The following is a 21246-nucleotide window of genomic DNA, read 5'->3' as shown; positions in this document are numbered from 1 at the left end:
GAGACATCAGAGAGATCAGACACTGACTGTGGGTTTTTAAGGTGGTGTGGGATGGGGCCAAAACAAGAGTTCCTATACATGGTTTGAACTTCCCACTAGTGCCAAAGGTGGGAACCTGGGCTTTCTTACCAGATTGATCAGATATGGGGCAGAAGGGGAAGAAAGTGCGGTGAAGCTTAAAGCTTGTGAGCATTCACACACCAAAATATGGAGTCAGACTTTTTATTACTCAATAACTCTATATAACTAATTTACAAAATACAAAGACATTGAACATTATGCTTATATAATTTCATCAAATTTTAAATATCTTCATTTATCTATATAATTGACAAGCAAATACTGCATATAAAACATAAAGGTGAGTTTTTTTGTTAGAGACAGAAAACAAAATTTTAAATGTTTTTCAAAAAAGTTTAAGCAAAAAATATAACAGTATCATCATTAATACAACAATCTAATTCTCAGAAATTACTCTAGCCCTTCACATTAATTTCTTTCCATTAAAGATATTAGAATAACTGATAAAATTAGAATTTTATTATTTGTTGTATTCAAAAAAATAACAGATTTAATTCACTATCAATAAAATAAATTATGTGAGATTATCACTGATGTACCACACTTTTTTTTGAAGTACCACCACTCTTTATAGTGAAGCACAGTAATTTTAAGAGCATTTTTTAGTAGCTAAGGTACAAAGTATACCTCAGCATTAATTCTGCATAGTTACTGCCATCTTCTGATGGCCTGAAGTTTTCATTCTTATCAAAGCACCTAAATTACTACAAGAATGAAACTTAGGTTCTGGGGAGAAGCAGGTTTAATATTTATAGTAAATATTAATGGAAAAGTATCAAATTCTATTAATTCTGCCTAAATATGGCTTGCAAAATCAAAACCAAAATAATGATAGCAAATGCTGCAAATAAAATAAAATTAGATGACATAGGCTTAATTTCCATCAATATTTAAATATATAATCAAATAATGTAACTATGCTAACCTATTATTGCTTTAACCAACAAAATAAAGTAGTCTTCATTTTTAAAGTAATAATGTAAATTTATGCCCTAGATGGTTACAGAGCAGTTAAATAATTCAAGAAATTAGTAATTAGTTCAAAAAAAGGTAAATTGTGTTGTATTTTGTGAGGAAGATGAAAAACCTTTTACAGAAGAAGGTGTTGAGTTTTGATCCTGTTCAAATGAAAATGGAAAACTAAAATCATCTTTTCCAGTTCCAAATGTATGAGTTGAAGAGTCTGATGAAAAAGAAAATGTAAAGGCATCTTCTCCTTCTGGTTTCCCAAATAAGTTTCCTGAGGAAGGTAAATATTATAATATCATGCTATTCATGCTACATAATTTGCATAACCTACTAAGTTACAGTATGCTGCAGACAATGAGTAGGGTAACATCTTATTGCTTATTAAGCAGATACTTAACTATATTCCTCCTATGGGCAAAGAGTTGTCCTTTGTACTATGAAAAAACAAATAGATTCAAACTTAAACTCTATTTTCGAGTAATTTGAACACAAGTATAAAAAGGGCCAGTATATATGGTAGAAAAAAGGGTAAAGCACCTCAAATGGAGAGAATACCACAGAGGCACAGAAACAGGCATGCATAAGAAGTATAAGGATAACAGAAATCAATTCAGCTCGTCAGGAGAACTAAGAAATAAGTCATTAAAAGGGTATTAATGAAGATGAGCTTGGAAAGACTGCTGAATGTCCAACTACAGAATCTGGACTTTATTTGATATGTAAGAGGAAGCCATTAAAAGTTTTCAAGTGGAGCTATGACAGGATTTGAACTGCTTTATAAGGATTACTAAGGAAAGAATGTGTAGAAAGGTTGAAATAGTAGAGCATTTAGAAGTCAGAATAACAGGAAAGGGATGATGAAAGCTTGGTCTTACAGTCATAGCAAAGGGAATGGAGAAAGAAATGCTGGGTCTGAGAGATAACTGCAGAAGTCAAATTTACTCAACTATTATTGATGAGTTACTACAATGTATTGTTTGTAGTACCGAAGGAAATGGACAGAACAGTGAAATGGACAGAACAGTGAAAAAGCTTCTATAGTTTCGAAAGGAATTTTTGTATATGTGCTGCCGAAGCAAGCACTTCAAAAGGAATTTTTGAAATCAACTTTACATAAATAATTTTAACGACTCTAAGAATTGCCCCTAAGGAAAAATATTGTTTCTCATTCATTATATTATGTAAGACTATAAAAATAAAAATATTTTAAATATCTTAATTAGAATTCTTAATTATTACTAAACAACATAAAATGCACAGTAATCTAAAACCTTATTTGAAGCAAGTCTTTTAAAGCACCTGTATTTCTTCCATAGAGAAACAATTCAATTAGTACATTAAGCAAAATAATTTATTTTGTGGCACTTTGAAGTTTCATATATCTTTAAACATCTCAATTATTTCATTCTAAATAAAGGTGAACCAACCAGAAGTAGAAGAGACAGATGGAGGGATGGTTAGATAGACAGATGGACTGACTGATTACCATATACTTGAGTTCTTCCTCTCTCCATTTTTCCACTGACTTCAGTGTACATCCATAATACTAAAATAAAGGAAAGTAGCTCTAATATAGCTATAGATTCAGAAAGAACTAAAAGCTTAAATCTGCCTTTGAATAAATGAATTTGATGTTTACATTTAATTTCAGAAGAAAAGAAGTTCATATGAAGTCTTCATAAAACTCCCATGTTCATTATAAATAAAATAGTAGATTACTGTGCAAGGTGCTGTGGACAATTCAAAGGTGAGTAAAACAGAACCCCTGTCCTCAAAGACCTGTGATTAGGAGAGATTTTATATATATTCATAAATAATAACAGAGAGTAGAATATTCAAAAAGTAAATAAAAAAGAAACATTCAGAAAAGTGAAGGAGACGTTTTTTTGGAATGAAAGGCTGAAGACAAAAGGATTTATGGAACTTGGTTTTTAACAGATAGTTAGAAAGAATTAGAAATTGAGGATTTCAGGAAGAAAAAAATGGGTAAGAAAGTACAGGCATATTTGGGATGCAGTGAATTTTTTAGTTTGGCCAAAAGCATACATTATTCTTATAAGAGAAAAGGCTTAAAAGGTATGTTGGAGCAAGGTTAGAAAAACAGGAGCATAATTTGATACTCCATGGGGAGCCACTAAAGATATTAACTAGGGAAAATAATGTGATTTTATATGTAGAAAATCCTAGAGACTCTACCAAAAAAACTGTTAGATCTAATCAATGAATTCAGCAAAGTTGCAGGATACAAAATTAATACACAAAAATCAGTAACATTTCTATACGCTAACAATAATCTGAAAAAGAAATTTTAAAAAATAATCCTCTTTACAATAGAGTAATATTGCAAATATTGTACAGAATAAAATATTAGGAATAAACTTAACCAAGAATGGTGAAAGATCTCTACTCTGAAAACTACAAGACACTGATGAAAGAAATTATAGAAGATACAAATATACAGAAAAGTACCCTGTGTTCATAGATTGGAAGAATTAATATTGTTAAAATATCAATACCACTGAAAGCCATCTATAGATTCAATGCAATCCCTACCAAGATTCCAATGGCATTTTTTATAGAATTAGAAAAAACCCTCCCCAAATTTATACACAACCACAAAAAACTCCCAAAAGCCAAACAATCCTGCAAAAGAAGAACAAAATGGGAGGCATTATACTTCCTGGTTTCAATTAAACTACAAAGCTAATATTAATCAAAACAATATGGCACTGGCACAAAAACAAGCAGATCAACAGAACAGGGCTTGCATATACAGTCAACTAATATTTGACAAGGGAGTTAAGGACAGAGAAAAGACAGTCTCTTCAATAAATAGTGCTGAGAAAATTGGGATACTAACATGTAAAAAGGATGAAACTAGATCCCTATACCATTCACAAAAATTAACGTGAAATGGATTAAAGACTTAAATGTAAGACCTAAAACCATGAATGTCCTAAAAGAAAACATAGGAACAAAGCTCCTTGCCACTGTCTTGACTTTTTGGGTATGATACCTACAGCATAACCAATAAAATAAAAAACAGACAAGTGTAACTACATCAAATTAAAAAGCTTCTGCACAGCAAAAGAAACAACAAAGTGAAAGTTAAAAGACAACCTATGGAATAGGAAAAATATTTGCAAATCATGTATGTGATAAGGGGGATTAATATCCAAAATACATAAAGACCCCATACAAATCAGTAGCAAAAAAACAAATAATCCAATTAAAAATAGGCAAATGACCTGGATAGACATTTTTCCAAAAGGCCAACAGGTACTATGGTGGCCAACGGGCATATGAAAGGATGCTCAACATCACTAGTCATTAGTGAAATGCAAATCAAAACCACAATGAGAATTCATCTCATACCTGTTAGAATGCTCATCATCAAAAAGACAAGAGATAACAAATACTGGCAAGGATGTACAGAAAAGGGAACACTTGTACACCATTGGTAGGATTGTAAACTGATATAGCCACTACGGAAAACAGTATGGAGGATTCTTAGAAAGTTAAAAATAGAACAACCATATAACCCAGCAATTCTACTCTGGGAATATATCCAAAGGAAATGAAAACATTGACTCAAAAAGATTAGTGTACCTCCATGTTCATAGCAGCATAATTTATAATAGCTAAGACATAGAAACAACTTAAGTGTCCATCAGCTAATGAATGGATAAAACAGTTGTGAGGTGTATATCTATCTATGTATACATAGATAGATAGATAGACAGATACACACACACACACACACACACACACACACACACACACACAATGGAATATTAAGCCATAAAAAAACAAGGACATCTTGCCATTTAAAACAACACTGATGGACCTTAAGGGCATTATACTAATTGAAGTAAGTCAGACAGAGAAAGACAAATGATGTATGATTTCACTTACATGTGGAACTGAAGGAAAGGGAAGGGAAACCCATAGAAAAAAAATTCAGATTTGTGATTACCAGAGGTGGGAGGAGGGGGAGGGGAATTTGGAGGAAGGTGGTCAAAAGATACAAACTTCCAGTTCTAAGATAAATAAGTACTATGGAAGTAACTAAAACATGATGACTATAGTTAACACTGCTGTATGATATATAGGAAATATATTAAGAGAGTAAATCCTAAGAGTTCTCATCACAAAGAAAAAATTTTTTGCTTTTTCTTTTTATTATATCTATATGGGATGCTGGATACTCACTAAACTTATTACAGTAATAATTTTAAAACGTCTGTAAGTCAAACCATTATGCAGTACATCTTAAATTTGTACAGTGATGTATGTCAATTATATTAACAAACTGGGGGAAAAAAAAGACTAAAAACATAAGGTCCTAAAGTTTAGGAGAAGTCAGGGAGGGAACATAGAAATTTGGTCATCACCTGTATTATAATATTTGAAAGTGCTGAAGTGAATGAGTGTCAAATGAATAAGAATGTCAAAGGAGAGAATATTAACATTCTAATTTTATTAAATAAGGTTTAATTAAAAGAATGTCTACAATTGGTATATTCATTCTGGTCTCATAGCATTAAATGTCATTTATGACAATTTCAAAATTTATGTCTTCACCTTGCTGAATTCCAAATTCATATATACAATTTCTTACTTTACTTTTACTTAGCTATCTAACAGAGGCTTTTCAGTTGATAACACTTCCAAAACTAAACTCCCAGCTCCTGTTGGTCTCTAACACATGGCCTTCCATATTTCAATAAGTGGCAGTTCCATTCTTATTCATCAAAATCTTCTTTGTATCATCCTTATTTCTATCTCTTAATCCTTACGTCCTGTCCATTAGCAAATCCTTACAACTCTACCTTCAGAAAGCTTAATGACCAAATCCAACCTCTTCTCACCACTTCCACTACCACTATCCTTGCCACCATTAATTTTCACCTGTAGTATTTTAATTACTTCCTAATAAATCTCCCTGGTTTCACCCTTGTTTCCATATAGTCCATTCTCCATACAGTAGCCAAATAATGCTCTTAAAACCTATTAAATCATTTCAGTCCTTTGCTCAAAACTTTCCAATAAACTGCTCACCTCATTAGGAAAAAAACCCAAAGTCCTTAATTGTCTTAGGGCCCCATATGGTTTGCTCTCCCTCCAACCTCTCTGATTTAATTTCCTACCAGTTTCTCACGCCTTATTTGATTCCAATCATACCAATTTACCCACTATTCAACACACATACTGAGTATGCTCTCATCTCAAGACCTTTGCACCCTCTACCTAGAACACTCAACCACATAGCTTGTACCTGGCACCTCCTTCAGGTTTTTGCTCAATGGCTGCCTTTTAGTGATGCCTTCCCTGACTCCCTTGTAACAGAGTAACCAACTGCCCAATCCAAATACTCCCTATTTCCCTTATTCCGTTTACTTTTCTTCATAATACTGATCATCCACAGTAAGTAAAAAGCAAACATCAAGCCTGAATTGATCCAAGCCCACCTGGAAGAATGACCTTGAAGTTGGAATTCTCATAGGTCTATTTTCTTAAAAAATATGGAATTAAAGTAAATGCTGTGTCTTCCTTGTTTAGTGTGAGACTGCACCTGAATTAGATGAGCTGTGAGTTAGGATGCAGTCCTTGGACCTTATGATTAGAATGATATTAAAAGACTGGTGGGAAACTGAGGTTGCAGATTTTCTGTTATGCACCATGCCTTTTGTCCATAGTAGCTTTACATGTGAGTGATGTGGCAAATGAAACCTTATTATTTGGGCAGCTGGTGGGCCTCTCAATGAGATAAAGACACTGTACATGCTGTTATTTCCTATCCTGTATCTTTCTATAAAGCTAAGTAAATCTAAGATTAAAAGTTGTAACGTGTGAGTCTACCAATATCTACTGTTGTTTAGTGCACTACCTGACATATAATCGTTTGTCTATTTTCAGTTTCTCCCACTAGAACAAAAACCCTATGAGAACTTTGCATTCTTGTCCACTATCCTATCACCAGAGCCAAAGCAGTACTGCATATGAAATATACTATATGTATACACATATATGTTTATATTTATATGTTGAATGAATTCATTAATCATAGGATAAAAGAAGAAAGAAGATCCAATAAAAAGTAAGCACCAGAGAGAGAGGATGAAACCCAAAAACTTCAGAAGGATGAGAAGAGTCAACTATATCACATGCTGCAAAGATACTGAGTATGATAATAAATACAAAATACCCATAATGTTTGATAATTGTTAACTCACCAGTAATATTAGAGAATTTGGTAGAGTAGTGACAGAAGAAGCTAAATTACTACAAAAAATGATTAGTGAGTGATGCAGAAGTAATAGAATTTTAAAAGAATAAGCTGAGAAAAATCAGAGACAAACTAAATACAAAGTGGAGAAAGTAACATGTTTTTATATGTAGCAAACTTCAAATCACTTACCAATTTCTTGTTGTGATGAAAGAGGATTTAAATTTCCCGTAGAATAATGTTCATTAAACTGAAAAATAATTTCCATTCAATATTACTCATGAAGTCAGTAGAACAGCAAATATGACATTTGTATTTGAATATAAACCCTAATTTTTCTAATAAGCATAATTAGAGTAGACAAAAATGGCAACATTCTTTTTTTTTAATGGCAACATTCTATATAGCGTACTACTGTACTTTATTTTTTTTGTTTTTCTTTTAAATTTTTTTTAACGTTTATTTATATTTGAGACAGAGACAGAGCATGAACGGGGGAGGGGCAGATAGAGAGGGAGACACAGAATCAGAAGCAGGCTCCAGGCTCTGAGCCATCAGCCCAGAGCCCGACGCAGGGCTCGAACTCACGGACCGCGAGATCATGACCTGAGCTGAAGTCGGACGCTTAACCGACTGAGCCACCCAGGTGCCCCGATACTACTGTACTTTAAAAAAGAAATCTATCTTTAAAACCTATCATTTAGCCTAAAAGAAGGCTTATTGATTTCATTCTGGCAATGGATAAAATCTTAAAAGGTGTATATATTGTGCTAAAAATCGTTCCTACTTTGGAATATTAATATAACCTAAAATTTTTTTAATGTTTATTTTTTTTTGAGAGAGAGAGACAGAGTGTGAGTGGGGGAGGGACAGAGAGAGGGAGACACAGAATCTGAAGCAGGCTCCAGGCTCTGAGCTGTCAGCACAGAGCCCAATGTGGGGGGTCAAACCCACGAACTGTGAGATCATGACCTCAGCTGAAGTCAGATGTTTAACCAACTGATCCACCCAGGCGCCCTTATATAACCTAAAATTCTAATTAATTTTTGCTTTACTCTGAAGGCCTTTTACAAATCAGGTTCTTGGTATTGTTTTCTTGCCTATAAAAGTAATAGGAAATATGAGGAAATAGGAAATAGGAAATATGAGGATAATAGGAAATATCAAGTTTTGCTGCCAAAAGAGTCTGTTTTCTCTGTAAAAGTTTTTTTTTTTTTAATGGGATCATGACATAGATATGACAACATAGTTTTCTGACCCATTTTTTTCTCTTAATGTTGCATTATGAGCATTTTCCCATGTCATTCTTCTTCCAAAACCAGATTCTTTTCATGGCATTTTAATATTCTTCTATATGGACATACCATACAGTTTTTTTTTAAGTTTTTACTTAAATTCTAGTTAGTTAACATACAGTATAATATAAATTTCAGGTGTACAATTTAGTGATTCAACACTTACATACAACACCTGGTGCTCATCACCCTGCATAATCCCCATCACCTATTTGACTCATCCCCCCATCCATCTCTCCTGTGGTAACTAACAGTTTGTTCTCTATAGTTAAGCGTCTGTTTCTTGGTTTGCAATCATTCTTTCAATTTAGACATTTAGGTTACCTCTGTTTTTTTTTTCTAATACAAATTACACTTGAATAAATACTGTTATGCACAGATTTATATTTTTTGACAATAAGGAAAACTGTTTTTCCTGGAGATTTTAGAAGTCACTTGAATTATTTTTCCGTGATTTATTCACCTAAAGAACTTGTATATATCTTATTAATCTCTATAAGCTCTTCATATATTAAAGATATTAATCTCTTCTACTATTATTGCAAATATTGCATATCACATTATCATTTTGCCTTAAAAAAATTTTTTTAACAGGGGCACATGGGTGGCTCAGTCGGTTGAGTGTCCGACTTCTGATTTCAACTCAGCTCATGATCCCAGGATTGGGGGATCAAGCCCCACATTGGGCTCAGCACTGAGTGTGGAGCTTCCTTAAGCTTCTCTCTCTCTCTCTCTCTCTCTCTCTCTCTCTCTCTCTCTCTCTCTCCGTCCCTCTCCCCCATGCTTCCTCTCTCTTAAAAATTAAAAGAAATTAAAATATAACAATTTTATATGGAACCAAACCCTTCTATTTTCTTTTGGCTCATCTTCCACTGTTTTAATGCTCAGAGAATCCTTCCTCTTCTTAAGATCTGATGAATATTTAAAGTTCCAAGACTTTTAGCCCATACCACTGATCAATTTATCAATCCTTGTACCATTACCACACTTTGCTTGCTCTAGGTTTCCCTTCACCAGTCTTATTTTCCACAATATTATCTTATTATTAATGTCTGTAAATCTATAATACTATTTCATTCATAAAATGTATAAATTGTCTTATCTTTTTATCAGTCTAATGATGACTTTATAAACTCTCAATTTTTTTTCAAGGAACCAACCAATTGGCTTTGTCAATTTTCTCTATTGCTTGTTTTCTATTTCATTAATGTCTCTTATCCCCCTTATTTTGCCATTCTATTTACTTTGGGCTTATTTTGTTCTTCCTTTTCTAGATTTTCAAGGTGAAAACTTACATCACTGATTTTAGACCTTTCTTCTTTTCCATTAATTGAATTATTTAAATATAAACTATTTAAAGCTATGGTTTTGTTCTGGTTTGGGCAACATCCTACAATTTTGATACACTGAATTTTTCGTAATCATTTCAAAATCTTTTCTAATTTCTCTCATGATTTCTTCTTTGGCCTACGACCTAATTATTCAGGTTTTTCCTTCTACCTTATTATTGATTTCTAATTTAATTATATTGTGAGCAGACAATGTACTCTGTATGATTTCAGTCCTTTTAAATTATTAAGACTCATTTTATGGTTCAGAACATGGTCTTGGTGAATGTACCATTAGCACTTGAAAAGAATATAGAGGCACACCTCAGAAATATTATGAGTTTAGTTCCAGACCATCACAAAAATGTATCACAATAAAGCAAGCCGAAAGAATTTTTTGGTTTCCCAATGCATATAAAAGTTGTGTTTACACTATACTGTAATCTAGTAAGTGTGCAATAACATTATGTCTAAAAAAAGCACATAAATTTTAAATACCAGACTTTATTGCTAAAAAAATGCTAACCTTCATCTGAGCTTTCAGTGAGTTGTAATTACTGATCATAGACCACCATAACAAATAATAATGAAAAAGTTTGAAATATTGTCAGAATTACCAAAATGTGACACAGAGAAAAAAGTGAGCAAATGCTGTTGGAAAAATGATGCTAGCAGACTTGCCTGACACAGGGTTACCACAAACCTTTACAAGAAAGCAGTATCTGCAAAGTACAATAAAACAAGGTATGCCTGCATAAGCTGCAGTTGCTGGATGTGTTGTTCTATAAATGTCAGGTCAAGAGGGTTGATGGTGTTGTTCAGATTTTATAGATCTTTATTGATTATGTTGTCTAATTCAATCAATTGCTTAGAGGGGTTTTTTTATTAAAAATCTCCAACTAAGTTTGTGTTTTTTTCTATTTCTCCATTTAATTAAGTCAATTTTGTTTCTTAATTTTTTTTATAGTTAATATACAATGTTATATTAGTTTTGGGTGTACAACTTAGTGAATTGACAAGTTTATACATTTTGCTATGTTCATCACATGTACAGCTATCATCTGTCCCATTACATTGCTATTACAGTAACATTGACTTCCTTATGCTCTGCTTTTGTTTCTGTATTTTGAAGTTGTCATTAGGCATATACACATTTGTCATTGTTGTATCTTCCTAGAGAACTGGCCCTTTTGTCCTTAAGAAATGCCCTTCATGATCTCTAGCAATATTCTCTGTCTTGAAGATTATCTAAAATGATGTAAGTATAGCCGTTGTGACCTTCTCTCACTTAGTTTTTATGATATATCTTTTTCCATTCATTTACTTTCAACCAGTTTTTATCTTTATATTTAAAGTATATTTCCATTACCCATTTATCTCTAATTAAGAGTCTATTTTCTGGTTTCCCTCTCTTTTTTTCCTCTATGTTCATCTGTGGTTTTTTTTTTAATGTTTATTCATTTTTGAGAGAGCGTGAGCATGGGAGGACCAGAGAGAGAGAGGAAGACAGAATCCGAAGCAGCCTCCAGGCTCTGAGCTGTCAGCACAGAGCCCAACACAGGGCTCGAACCCACGGACCAGACTGCGAGATCATGACCTGAGCCGAAGTTGGACACCCAACAGACTAAGCCACCCAGGCTCCTCTGTTCATTTGTTTTGTTTCTTAAATTCCACATATGAGTGAAATCATATGGTATTTGTGTTTCTCTGACTGACTTATTTCACTTAGTATGATATGCTCTAGCTCCATTCAGTCATTACAAATGGCAAGATTTTATTCTTTCTGATGACTGAGTAATAGTCCTGTGTGTGTGTGTGTGTGTGTGTGTGTGTGTGTGTGTGTGTACACACACCACATCCTCTTTACCCATTCATCAATCGATGGACATTTGGGGTTCCTTCCATAATTTGGCTATTTTGTTTTATTTTTTTAGTTTTCAAAAAATGTTTATTTATTTTAAGAGAGAGAGAGAGAGTGTGTGCTTGTGTACACACAAGCAAGGGAGGTGCACACAAAGAGGGAGAAAGAATCCCAAGCAGGTTCTACACTGCCAACGCAGAGCCCATTGTGGGGCTTTGTCCCACAAACCAATAGATCACAACCTAAGCTGAAATCAAGAGTCAGATGCTTAACCAACTGAGCCACCCACGCACCCCAATTTGGCTATTGTTGATAATGCTGCTATAACACCAGGGTGCATGTATCCCTTCAAATCAGAATTAAAAGTCATGGAATTTTAAATATTCATTAGATCTTAACAAGAGGAAGGATTCTCTGAGCATTAAAACAGTAGAAGATGAGCCAAAATAAAATAGGAAAATTCCTGGATGTAGGGCAGTTCTATTTTTTAAAAAAGAGAGAGCAAGCAGGGGAGGGAAAGACAGAGGGAGACAGAGGATCCAAAGCAAGCTCCATGCTGACAGCAGAGAGCCTGATGCGGGGCTCAAACTCACGAACCGTGAGATCATGACCTAAGCCGAAGTCAGACACTTAACTGACTTAACTACTCAGGCACCCCAGGGCAGTTCTACTTTTAACTTTCTGAGGAAACTTCATACAGTTTTCCACAGTGGAAAATAGTCAACTAGTGTCGCATCAGAGTGTAGTCTTAACCACTACACTGTGCTGTCTCTACTGATCAAACAAAGTACATCTTAATTTTCAGTTTCAATTGCCAAATACAGAAATAAGCACTTTACTATCCTATCACTGAATAGTAGAATCACTATCACTATTAGAAGAAAATTACGTCTTCTAAAAAATTAACTGATGATGTTACTATGTACACATATGTAGATAAAAATACCAACTAATAACCTGGAGAATTTTTCACACTGAGAATATGTGAAGTTTGGTTAGTAGACACATGAACTATAAAGCCAAATTTATTTTAAAGTGCCTTTAACTGCAATGTAAATCAACCCTATACTGAGATTCTTTTTTTTATAAATAGATATCAACTGAAGGTACCTGAAATTGAAAACAAAAACATAATGGGACAACTGTGCTATTATATCAATACTCAGAATCTTCTAAAAAATTGCCTGTGCTTCATATTCTGCCCAAGACAGTTTGACAGTAAAGAATTAAAATTACTTGAGGTTATAGTGTACAGTTTTTTATTTTTCTTATTTTCATCTTTTAATGTTTTACTTATTTTTATGAGAGAGAGTGCAAGCAGGGAAGGGCAGAGAGAGAGGGGGACAGAGGATCCAAAGTGGGATCTGTGCTGACAGCAGAGCCTGATGCAGAGCTTAAACTGACGAGTCATGAGATCATAACCTGAGCAAAAGTTGGATGCTTAACCGACTGAGCCACCTCCAGTGCAATTTTTTAGAAATAAAACTTTAGCTTCCACCTATTACCTGATCTGATGAGATTTCTGAATCAAATGTAGAATCAAATAGATTCAATCCAGGAGATCTAGAAGTATAATTCATAAGAAAAGAAAATCCAGGGGATTCCTTTTGTGTTTGACCTTCAGGCATTATATTTCTATTTCTGTTACAGAGAAATAAGAAATAATAAAAATGTTAAAAAATATATTACTAAGTATGCAGACTGGTAAACACCATAAGAAATACCATAGAAGTAAGAATTAGCACAGTAGGGAAAGGGAAGGAATAGTTATTGAGGTGACAAACCTCTTGAGAAAAAGATAGTTTGAAGTGAAAAATGTTAAATAAAGTAGAACAATCAAGTACGGGATGATGATAACAATGAAGTTCAACTGAGAATAAACCCTAAACTGCGTTCAGGGTCTATTCTAGGTATTTCCATTGGCATTAACTTACGTATTCCTCACAGTATCTCTATGAAATAGATATTACCACCTCCATTTTACAGAAGAAAATTTTGAAGCATAGAAAGGTTAAATGACTTTCTCCAAGAAATGTAAATGCCAACTTAAATTCAGCAATCCAGATTCAAAGTCCAAGCTTTTAACTTTGAGGCTATAATGTCCCCAACACATTGAAAGCCAATTACAAGATTTTAGTCTTAATGAGAAGTCAGTCATTACATACTGTTGCATAAGGAAGTTAAACTAGAGAATGATTTGGGAAAAATAATTAGAGAAGACAGTATACAACACAGTGGTCAAATGCATGAATTCTGGAGGCAGAAATGCCTGGGTTTGAATCACAACTCTATCACTAATGAGTTGTATCACCTGTGATTCTGTTTCCTCTTCCTCTAAGTATAATAGTGTATTTACATCTCATAAAGCTTATAAAATGTTTAGACACAGTTAATGCTATTGTTAAATATAATAGATATCTGAAGATACTTCCATAACTGTCTCCATGACCATCAATGAATCACTTAACTTTACAGATTAGTTTTCTCATCCATAAACAGAGGTTTTAGTATATGGCTGCCATTCTTTTTACAGTTCTCAGATTTGATGATGAGTTCTAGTTTGAACATACTGTGAGTCAACAGCATGACTTTCACATATAAAACGTTTATTAACAATTCAAACCACAGAAGTAGAAAATGGGTGAGAGATTCCTGAAGTGAAATTTGTTTGACATATGTTTTTAAAAAATCTTAAGGTAAAAAAAAAAAGAATCTTAAGGTTTGTAGTTTTAAAAGGGATTAAACTACACAAAAAGGTTAAATGCAGCACTATTCTCTTGGCTGCAAGCTACAAATCTGTGGTTTCCAAAGTTAAATAATCATGTTAGAGATATTTCTGCCTACCTAGGTTACTTGACAGATGGCAAGTCTTGCTTTAGACAACATAAAGGAAAATTACAGCTGGAACATTATTCAGTGATGTCCACAAGCTATACTGTACGTGACAGTTGCTTTTTAGCTTGACATTTAACATTTTTCCATACAGTTTTTATCCTTTGGAAAAATCTAAAATCTATATACTATTGCACTGGGTAAGTACTCAGAATCTATGCCATCTTCATCTAAGTGTTGTAGGAAAAATGGGGAAGAGGTTCTATGGAACAAGAATGGCAGAATGCTAATAATTATTTGAACAGGATAATAGGTACATGGAGGTTCGTTATGCTAGTCTCTCCTTTATGTATTTGAAATATTCCATATAAAAACTTTTTAAAGTTATAGGTACTAGACATTTTACTATTCCCATCAATTATTTTCATAATATTGGCCCAGTATATAGATTCTTTAATTATAATTATTGATTAAAATCCTACATTTCGAAAGAGGGGGTTTCAGGAAACAATGATTTCTCCAAAGGTTCAGGTGTTTTCACAGCTTCAGGAGTTCTTAAAAATAAAGGAATTTCAGGAGTTCGTGGAAAATTCTCAGTCCTTTCTTCTACTTCATCACTATTATCTTCTATTGGCTTCCCAAAACGTTCTGCGCATATAACCTACAAATTCAAAATAATAGAAAAATATAAAAATGAATGCTATTACATTAACAAACTCACATATATATAAAAGTGTATGAGGTAGAAAACACCATATTAATCTATTATGTTATCATTTCATAGACAAAAGAACTAAAATATTAACTGATGAAAGTGGTATCAAAATATAACTGCAAAATACGGAAAAATAACTATTTTTAATTTTCTAATTTTTCTTTTCTTCCCTGATCCACCTCCCCTAACTCTACCTGAAAAAGGAAAAGATAACCAGAACATACTGAAACTGATGAAGAAAAATGGTTAGGAATGACTTTTTTAAATTTCCACATCATGCTCTGACTCAAGAATTGTATATGATAGCTCTTTAAAAGGAAAAAGTAATTTAATTCTAAGCAATCTTACTCTCATCAGTTATGTTCTTTATACTTTTTTGCCCTTATAAATTCATTATACTATTTTCTCTGCAAAGGTTGAGAAATTCAACAGAAATTGACTTTTGTAAGGTAGGAATATGATTTCTCAAATATGTTTGCTATACCAAATATCATTTCAGAAACAATTTGGGTCCCTCTACCAAAAAAATTAAAATGTGCTTTTTATCTGTTTCTTTTTTTTTTTTTAATTTTTTTTTCAACGTTTATTTATTTTTTTTGGGACAGAGAGAGACAGAGCATGAATGGGGGAGGGGCAGAGAGAGAGAGAGACACACAGAACCGGAAACAGGCTCCAGGCTCTGAGCCATCAGCCCAGAGCCTGACGCGGGGCTCGAACTCACGGACCGCGAGACAGTGACCTGGCTGAAGTCGGACGCTTAACCGACTGTGCCACCCAGGTGCCCCTTTATCTGTGTTTCTTGAGCAGTACTCTATGTCATTTGCCTTGTTTTAACCCTTAGTACTTAGTAAAGTCAATATACATTGCCTACATCTATCATTAAAGTTGTCCACTATTAAAATATATTTTGAAGAGATTTTTGTGATAACCACTGGTTTTGATTAGCAAATCATTCAATTCTACCAATTATAGAATTGGTATATATATATATATATATATATATATATATAGTCGTATTAATGACAACTCTTTTTTGTATATTTTCATGTCATGTAAACTTTTTGTGGCTTCATTTTTTTAATCTAAAGCTCTTCTAAGGGATAGAAGCTTTAACACCACAGCAACTCAATTACTAACCAAATAACATCTAGACCTCACATAAATAATCTTCATTAAACATAATCAGAAATTAAAGTGGAAACAATACTTTAAATTGGAATATTTTGCTTAGAAATTAGAAACCAAACATTAGACTTACTTGTGAAGTACATTTTAATTCTCTCAATGGTCTTACCGTCCCTTTATCTTCACACTCAGCATCTGTTTGTTATGGGAGAAAAAACTGGGTTTTTTTACAATTGCAAATAAAACATACAAACAATAAGAAATTTAACTGTTTTTGACCCACAAAAATAGCAATTTCATATAGTTCTACCTAACACATAGAAATAAGAGAATAAAACCCACATGAACAGTTTAACAGAGAAAATTATAGAGAATACTCATGTCACCACCACCCAGGTAAAGAAATAGATCATGCATACTCCATAAGGCCCCATATTCCTCATATCCTCCTCCTCACAGATAATCATTCTCCTGTCTTGTGTGATAATTATTTCCTGGATTTGTTTTATATAGTTTTATCACCTGAGTAATATAGTCTATTTTTCCTGTTTTAAAGTTATATGATGAAATGGTAATGTATGTGTTGTCTTGCTTTTTTTGTTCCAGAATATGCTTGTGAAATTCATCTGTATTGCTTCTTATACACATAACTTGCTTACTTGTATTGATGTAAAGGATTTCATTGTATAAGCACAACACGATATATCTACCTATTCTACTAACAAATGGGCATTCAGGGTGTTTCTACTTCAAGACTATTACAAACACCGATGACACATACATTCTTTTGTATATATATACTTGTATGTATGTACTTGTATTTCTCTAAGTATATATGTAGGAGTGGAATTACAAGGTATAGGGTATTTATATCTTCCATTTTACCAAATTTTAAATTTTTCCAAAGTTTAGTTTCCAAACTATTTATCAATATTTTTGTGGCACCTAGCCATCCCAAGTTACCTTAGGAGCCCATTCAGTTTCTAGTTATAATTTAGATATGGTCTCAATACTCATTTATAAATGAGTTTCTCCCAAATAGTTATGAGTTCTTATCGTCCTATATTCTCATCAACACTTAGTATTACCAGACTTTCTGAATTTGCTAATCTGTCGGATGTGTAGTATCTCACTGTGGTTTTATTTTTCAGTTTCCTAATTTGCTAAGCATCTTTTTATATGTTTATTTGAGACAAAAGTTTCTCTATTTGAAGTGCCTATTTGCGTATTTCGCACATATTTCTAATTGGGTTGTCTGTCTTTTTCTTCTTGGTTTGTAGAACTTCTTTACACATTTTTGGAAACCAGTCCTTTGACAGTTTTATGTATTGCAAATATATTCTGTCTTCTTTTTATAACATCTTTTGATGAATGGAAACTCTTAAGTTTAATATAGCCAAATTTATCAGTCTTTGTTTTATTATTGGGCTTTTTAATTATTTAAGAAATTCTTTCCTACCTCTAATATGTTTTTCTATTTGACCAACTGAAAGCTGTATAGTTTTGCCTTTTGCATTTAACAGTCACAACCATGATTTTCACCACAGATTAATTTCCTCAAAAGACAGGCTGGGAGACTGCTGAAAAGAATCTTTTTTTCCCCTAAGATAACTACGTGCCTTTTCGGGTATGAAGCCTTACCATATACGCTCAGTGGTAGCTAGGAATATGACAGATATGTGCATTTCCCCACATATCTGTATTAGGGGTGCATTGTTCCTAGAGATCAACTATTCCTCCCTGTCTAATGCTCTGTCAGCTTGGTATATATACAGGATTATAAACAGGTGGAACAAATCATATGTGAAGATAAGATAGGATTCTTTCTTCCAGAAGAAAGCAGGAAGAAAATCCATCTGCATGGAATCAGCATATTACGTTGGCTGAACCCTATTCTGAGAGTGGGAGAAACAGATTCACATTATGAGACCATTGTGAATGTGCATATATTTACAGAATTTTTCTACTGCAAAAACGAGCCAGTATTTTTAAGTTTTTATTTGAATTCCAGTTAGTTAACATGCAGTGTAATATTAGTTTAAAGTGTATTTAGTGATTCATCACTTACATACAACACCCGGTGCTCATCACAAGTGCATTCTTTAATCCCCACCTATTTAACCCATCCCTCCACCCCCCTCTCTTCTGGTAACTATCAGTTTGTTCTCTACAGTTAAGAGTCTGTTTCTTAGTTTGCCAGTTTGCCTCTTTTTCCCTCTATGATCGTGTGTCAGTTTCTTAAATTCCATATTGGGGTGAAATCATATGGTATTTGTCTTTCTCTGACTTATTTTGCTTAGTAGGATACACTCTAGCTCCATCCACATTATTGAAAATGGCAAGATTTCATTCTTTTATGGCTGAGTATATCTATACACCACATCTTCTTTATCCATTCATCAGTTGATGGACACAGGCTGGGCTCTTTCCATAATTTACTTATTGTTGCTAATGTTGCTACAAACATTAAGGGGCATGTATCCCTTTCAGTTAGTATTTTTATATTCTTTGGATAAATATCTAGTAGTGCAATTGCTGGATTGTAGGGTAGTTCTATTTTTAATTTTATGAGGAAATTCCATACTGTTTTCCAGTGGATGCACCAGTTTGCATTCCCACTAACAGTGCAGGAGGGTTCCCCTTTTTCCACCTCTTTGCCAACATCTGTTGTTTCCTGTGTTGTCAATTTCAGCCATTCTGACAGGTGTGAGGTGATAGCTCATTGTAGTTTTGATTTGTATTTCCCTGATGATGAGTGATGTTGAGTATCTTTTCATGTTAGACATCTGGATGTCTTCTTTGGAAAAGTGTTTATTCATGCCTTCTGCCCATGGATTATTTGCTTTCTGGGTGTTGAGTTTCTTAGTTCTTTATAGATTTTAGATACTAACACTTTACCAGATATGTCATTTGTAAATATCTTCTCCCATTCCATAGGTTGCCTTTTACTTTTGTTGTTTCCTTCACTGTGCAGAAGCATTTTATTTTGATGAAGTCTTAACAGTTTATTTTTACTTTTGTCTCCCTTGCCTCAAGTGACATTATCTTGAAAGAAGTTGCTATGACTAATGTCAAAGAGGTTACTGCCTGTGTTCTTCTCTCGGACCTTAACGGCTTCCTGTCTCACATTTAGGTCTTTCATCCATTTTGAATTTACTTTTATGTATGGTGTAAGAAAGTGATCTAGTTTCATTTTTTTGCATGTTGTGTGCAGTTTTCTCGACACCATTTGTTGAAGAGACTTTTTTCCAAATTGGATATTCTTTCCAGCTTTGCCAAAGACTAGGTGACCATATAATTGTGCGTCCATTTCTGGGCTTTCTATTCTGTCTCATTATTCTATGCGTCTGTTTTTGTGCCAATACCATACTGTCTTGACCACTATAGCTTTGTAATATAAATTAAAATCTGGAATTGTGATACTCTGGCTTTGCTTTTCTTTTTCAAGGTTGCTTTGGCTATTCAGGGTCTTTTGTGGTTCCATACAACTTTTAGGATTGTTTGTTCTAGCTCTGTGAAAAATGCTGGTGGTATTCTGATGGGGGTTGCACTTTTATGTGTAGATTGCTTTGGGTAATACAGACATTTTAACAATATTTGTTCTTTCAATTCACGAGCATAGAATGTTTTTCCATTTCTTTGTGTCATTGTGTCACCTTTATTTTATTTCATCAGTGTTTTATAGTTTTCAGAGTATAGATCTTTTTACCTCTTTGGTTAGGTTTATTCCTAGGTATCTTACAGTTTTTGGTGCAATTGTAAATGGAACTGATTCCTTGATTTCTCTTTCTGTTGCTTCATTTTTGGTGTACAGACATGCAACAGATTTCTGCACACTGATTTTGTATCCTACAACTTTACTGAATTTATGTATCAATTCTAGAATTTTTTTTGGTGGAGTCTTTTGGGTTTTCTATATAGAGTATCATGTCATCTGCATATAATGAGACTGACTTCTCCCTTGCTGATTTGGATGTCTTTTATTTCTTTTTATTGGCTGACTGCTGTGTCTAGGATTTCCAATAATACGCTAAATAACGGTGGTGAGACTGGACATCCCTGTCTTGTTCCTGATCATAGAGGAAAAGCTCTTAGTTTTCCCCCATTAAGAATAATAATAGCTGTGGGTTTTTTGTATATGGACTTCACTATGTTGAGGTATATCCCCTCTAAACCTACTTTGTTGAGAGTTTTTAAATCAAGAATGGATGTTGTACTTTGTCAAATGCTTTTCTGCATCTACTGAAACAATCATATGATTCTTATCCTTTTTTATTAAAGTGGCATATCACATTGATTGATTTGCAAATATTGAACCACCCTTACATCCCAGGATTAAATCCCACTTGATCGTGGTGAATGATTCTTTTAATGTACTGTTGGATTCGATTTGCTAGTATCTTGTTGAGAGTTTTTGCATCCATTTCATCAGGGATATTGGCCTGCAGATCTCTTTTTTAGTGGAGTCTTTGGTTTTGGAATCAGGGTAATGTTGGCCTCATAAAATGAGTTTGAAAGTTTTCCTTCCATTTCTATATTTGGGAATAGTTAAAAGAAGAATAGGTATTAACTCTTTAAATGTTTGGTAAAATTCAGGGCAACTGGGTGGCTCAGTTAAGCATCCAGCTCTTGATTTCAGCTCAGGTCATGATCTCACAGTGGGATCAAGCCCCGTGTCAGGCTCTGTGCTGATGATGTGCTCATGCACGCGTGCGCTCTCTCTCTCTCTCTCCCCCCCCTTACCCCTCCCCCGCTCTTGTGTGTGCACTTGCACTCTCTCTCTCTCTCAAAAATAAAATAAATAGACATTA

At 33.8% G+C, this 21246-nt stretch overlaps 1 protein-coding gene across 1 annotated transcript in view; it reads right to left on the bottom strand.

The window, feature by feature from the left end:
* Positions 1-1121: 1121 nt before the first annotated feature.
* Positions 1122-21246, bottom strand: part of CUNH14orf39 (chromosome unknown C14orf39 homolog) — a 50682-nt gene continuing 30557 nt past the window's right edge. The window contains exons 13-17 of the mRNA XM_047079912.1: positions 16569-16630; positions 15078-15256; positions 13269-13410; positions 7472-7529; positions 1122-1321 (exon numbers count right to left, since the gene is read on the bottom strand). Of these exons, the coding sequence (XP_046935868.1) occupies positions 1122-1321; positions 7472-7529; positions 13269-13410; positions 15078-15256; positions 16569-16630 (641 nt within the window). The remainder of the gene's footprint in view (positions 1322-7471; positions 7530-13268; positions 13411-15077; positions 15257-16568; positions 16631-21246) is intronic.

Source organism: Lynx rufus, unplaced genomic scaffold (assembly GCF_022079265.1).
Source record: "Lynx rufus isolate CCGP_SWC_20201006 ecotype Redwood Valley unplaced genomic scaffold, mLynRuf1.p SCAF_17, whole genome shotgun sequence".
Taxonomy (NCBI): domain Eukaryota; kingdom Metazoa; phylum Chordata; class Mammalia; order Carnivora; family Felidae; genus Lynx; species Lynx rufus.
Note: the sequence above shows the minus strand (reverse complement) of the source record. Positions and strands in the feature narration are given on the sequence as shown.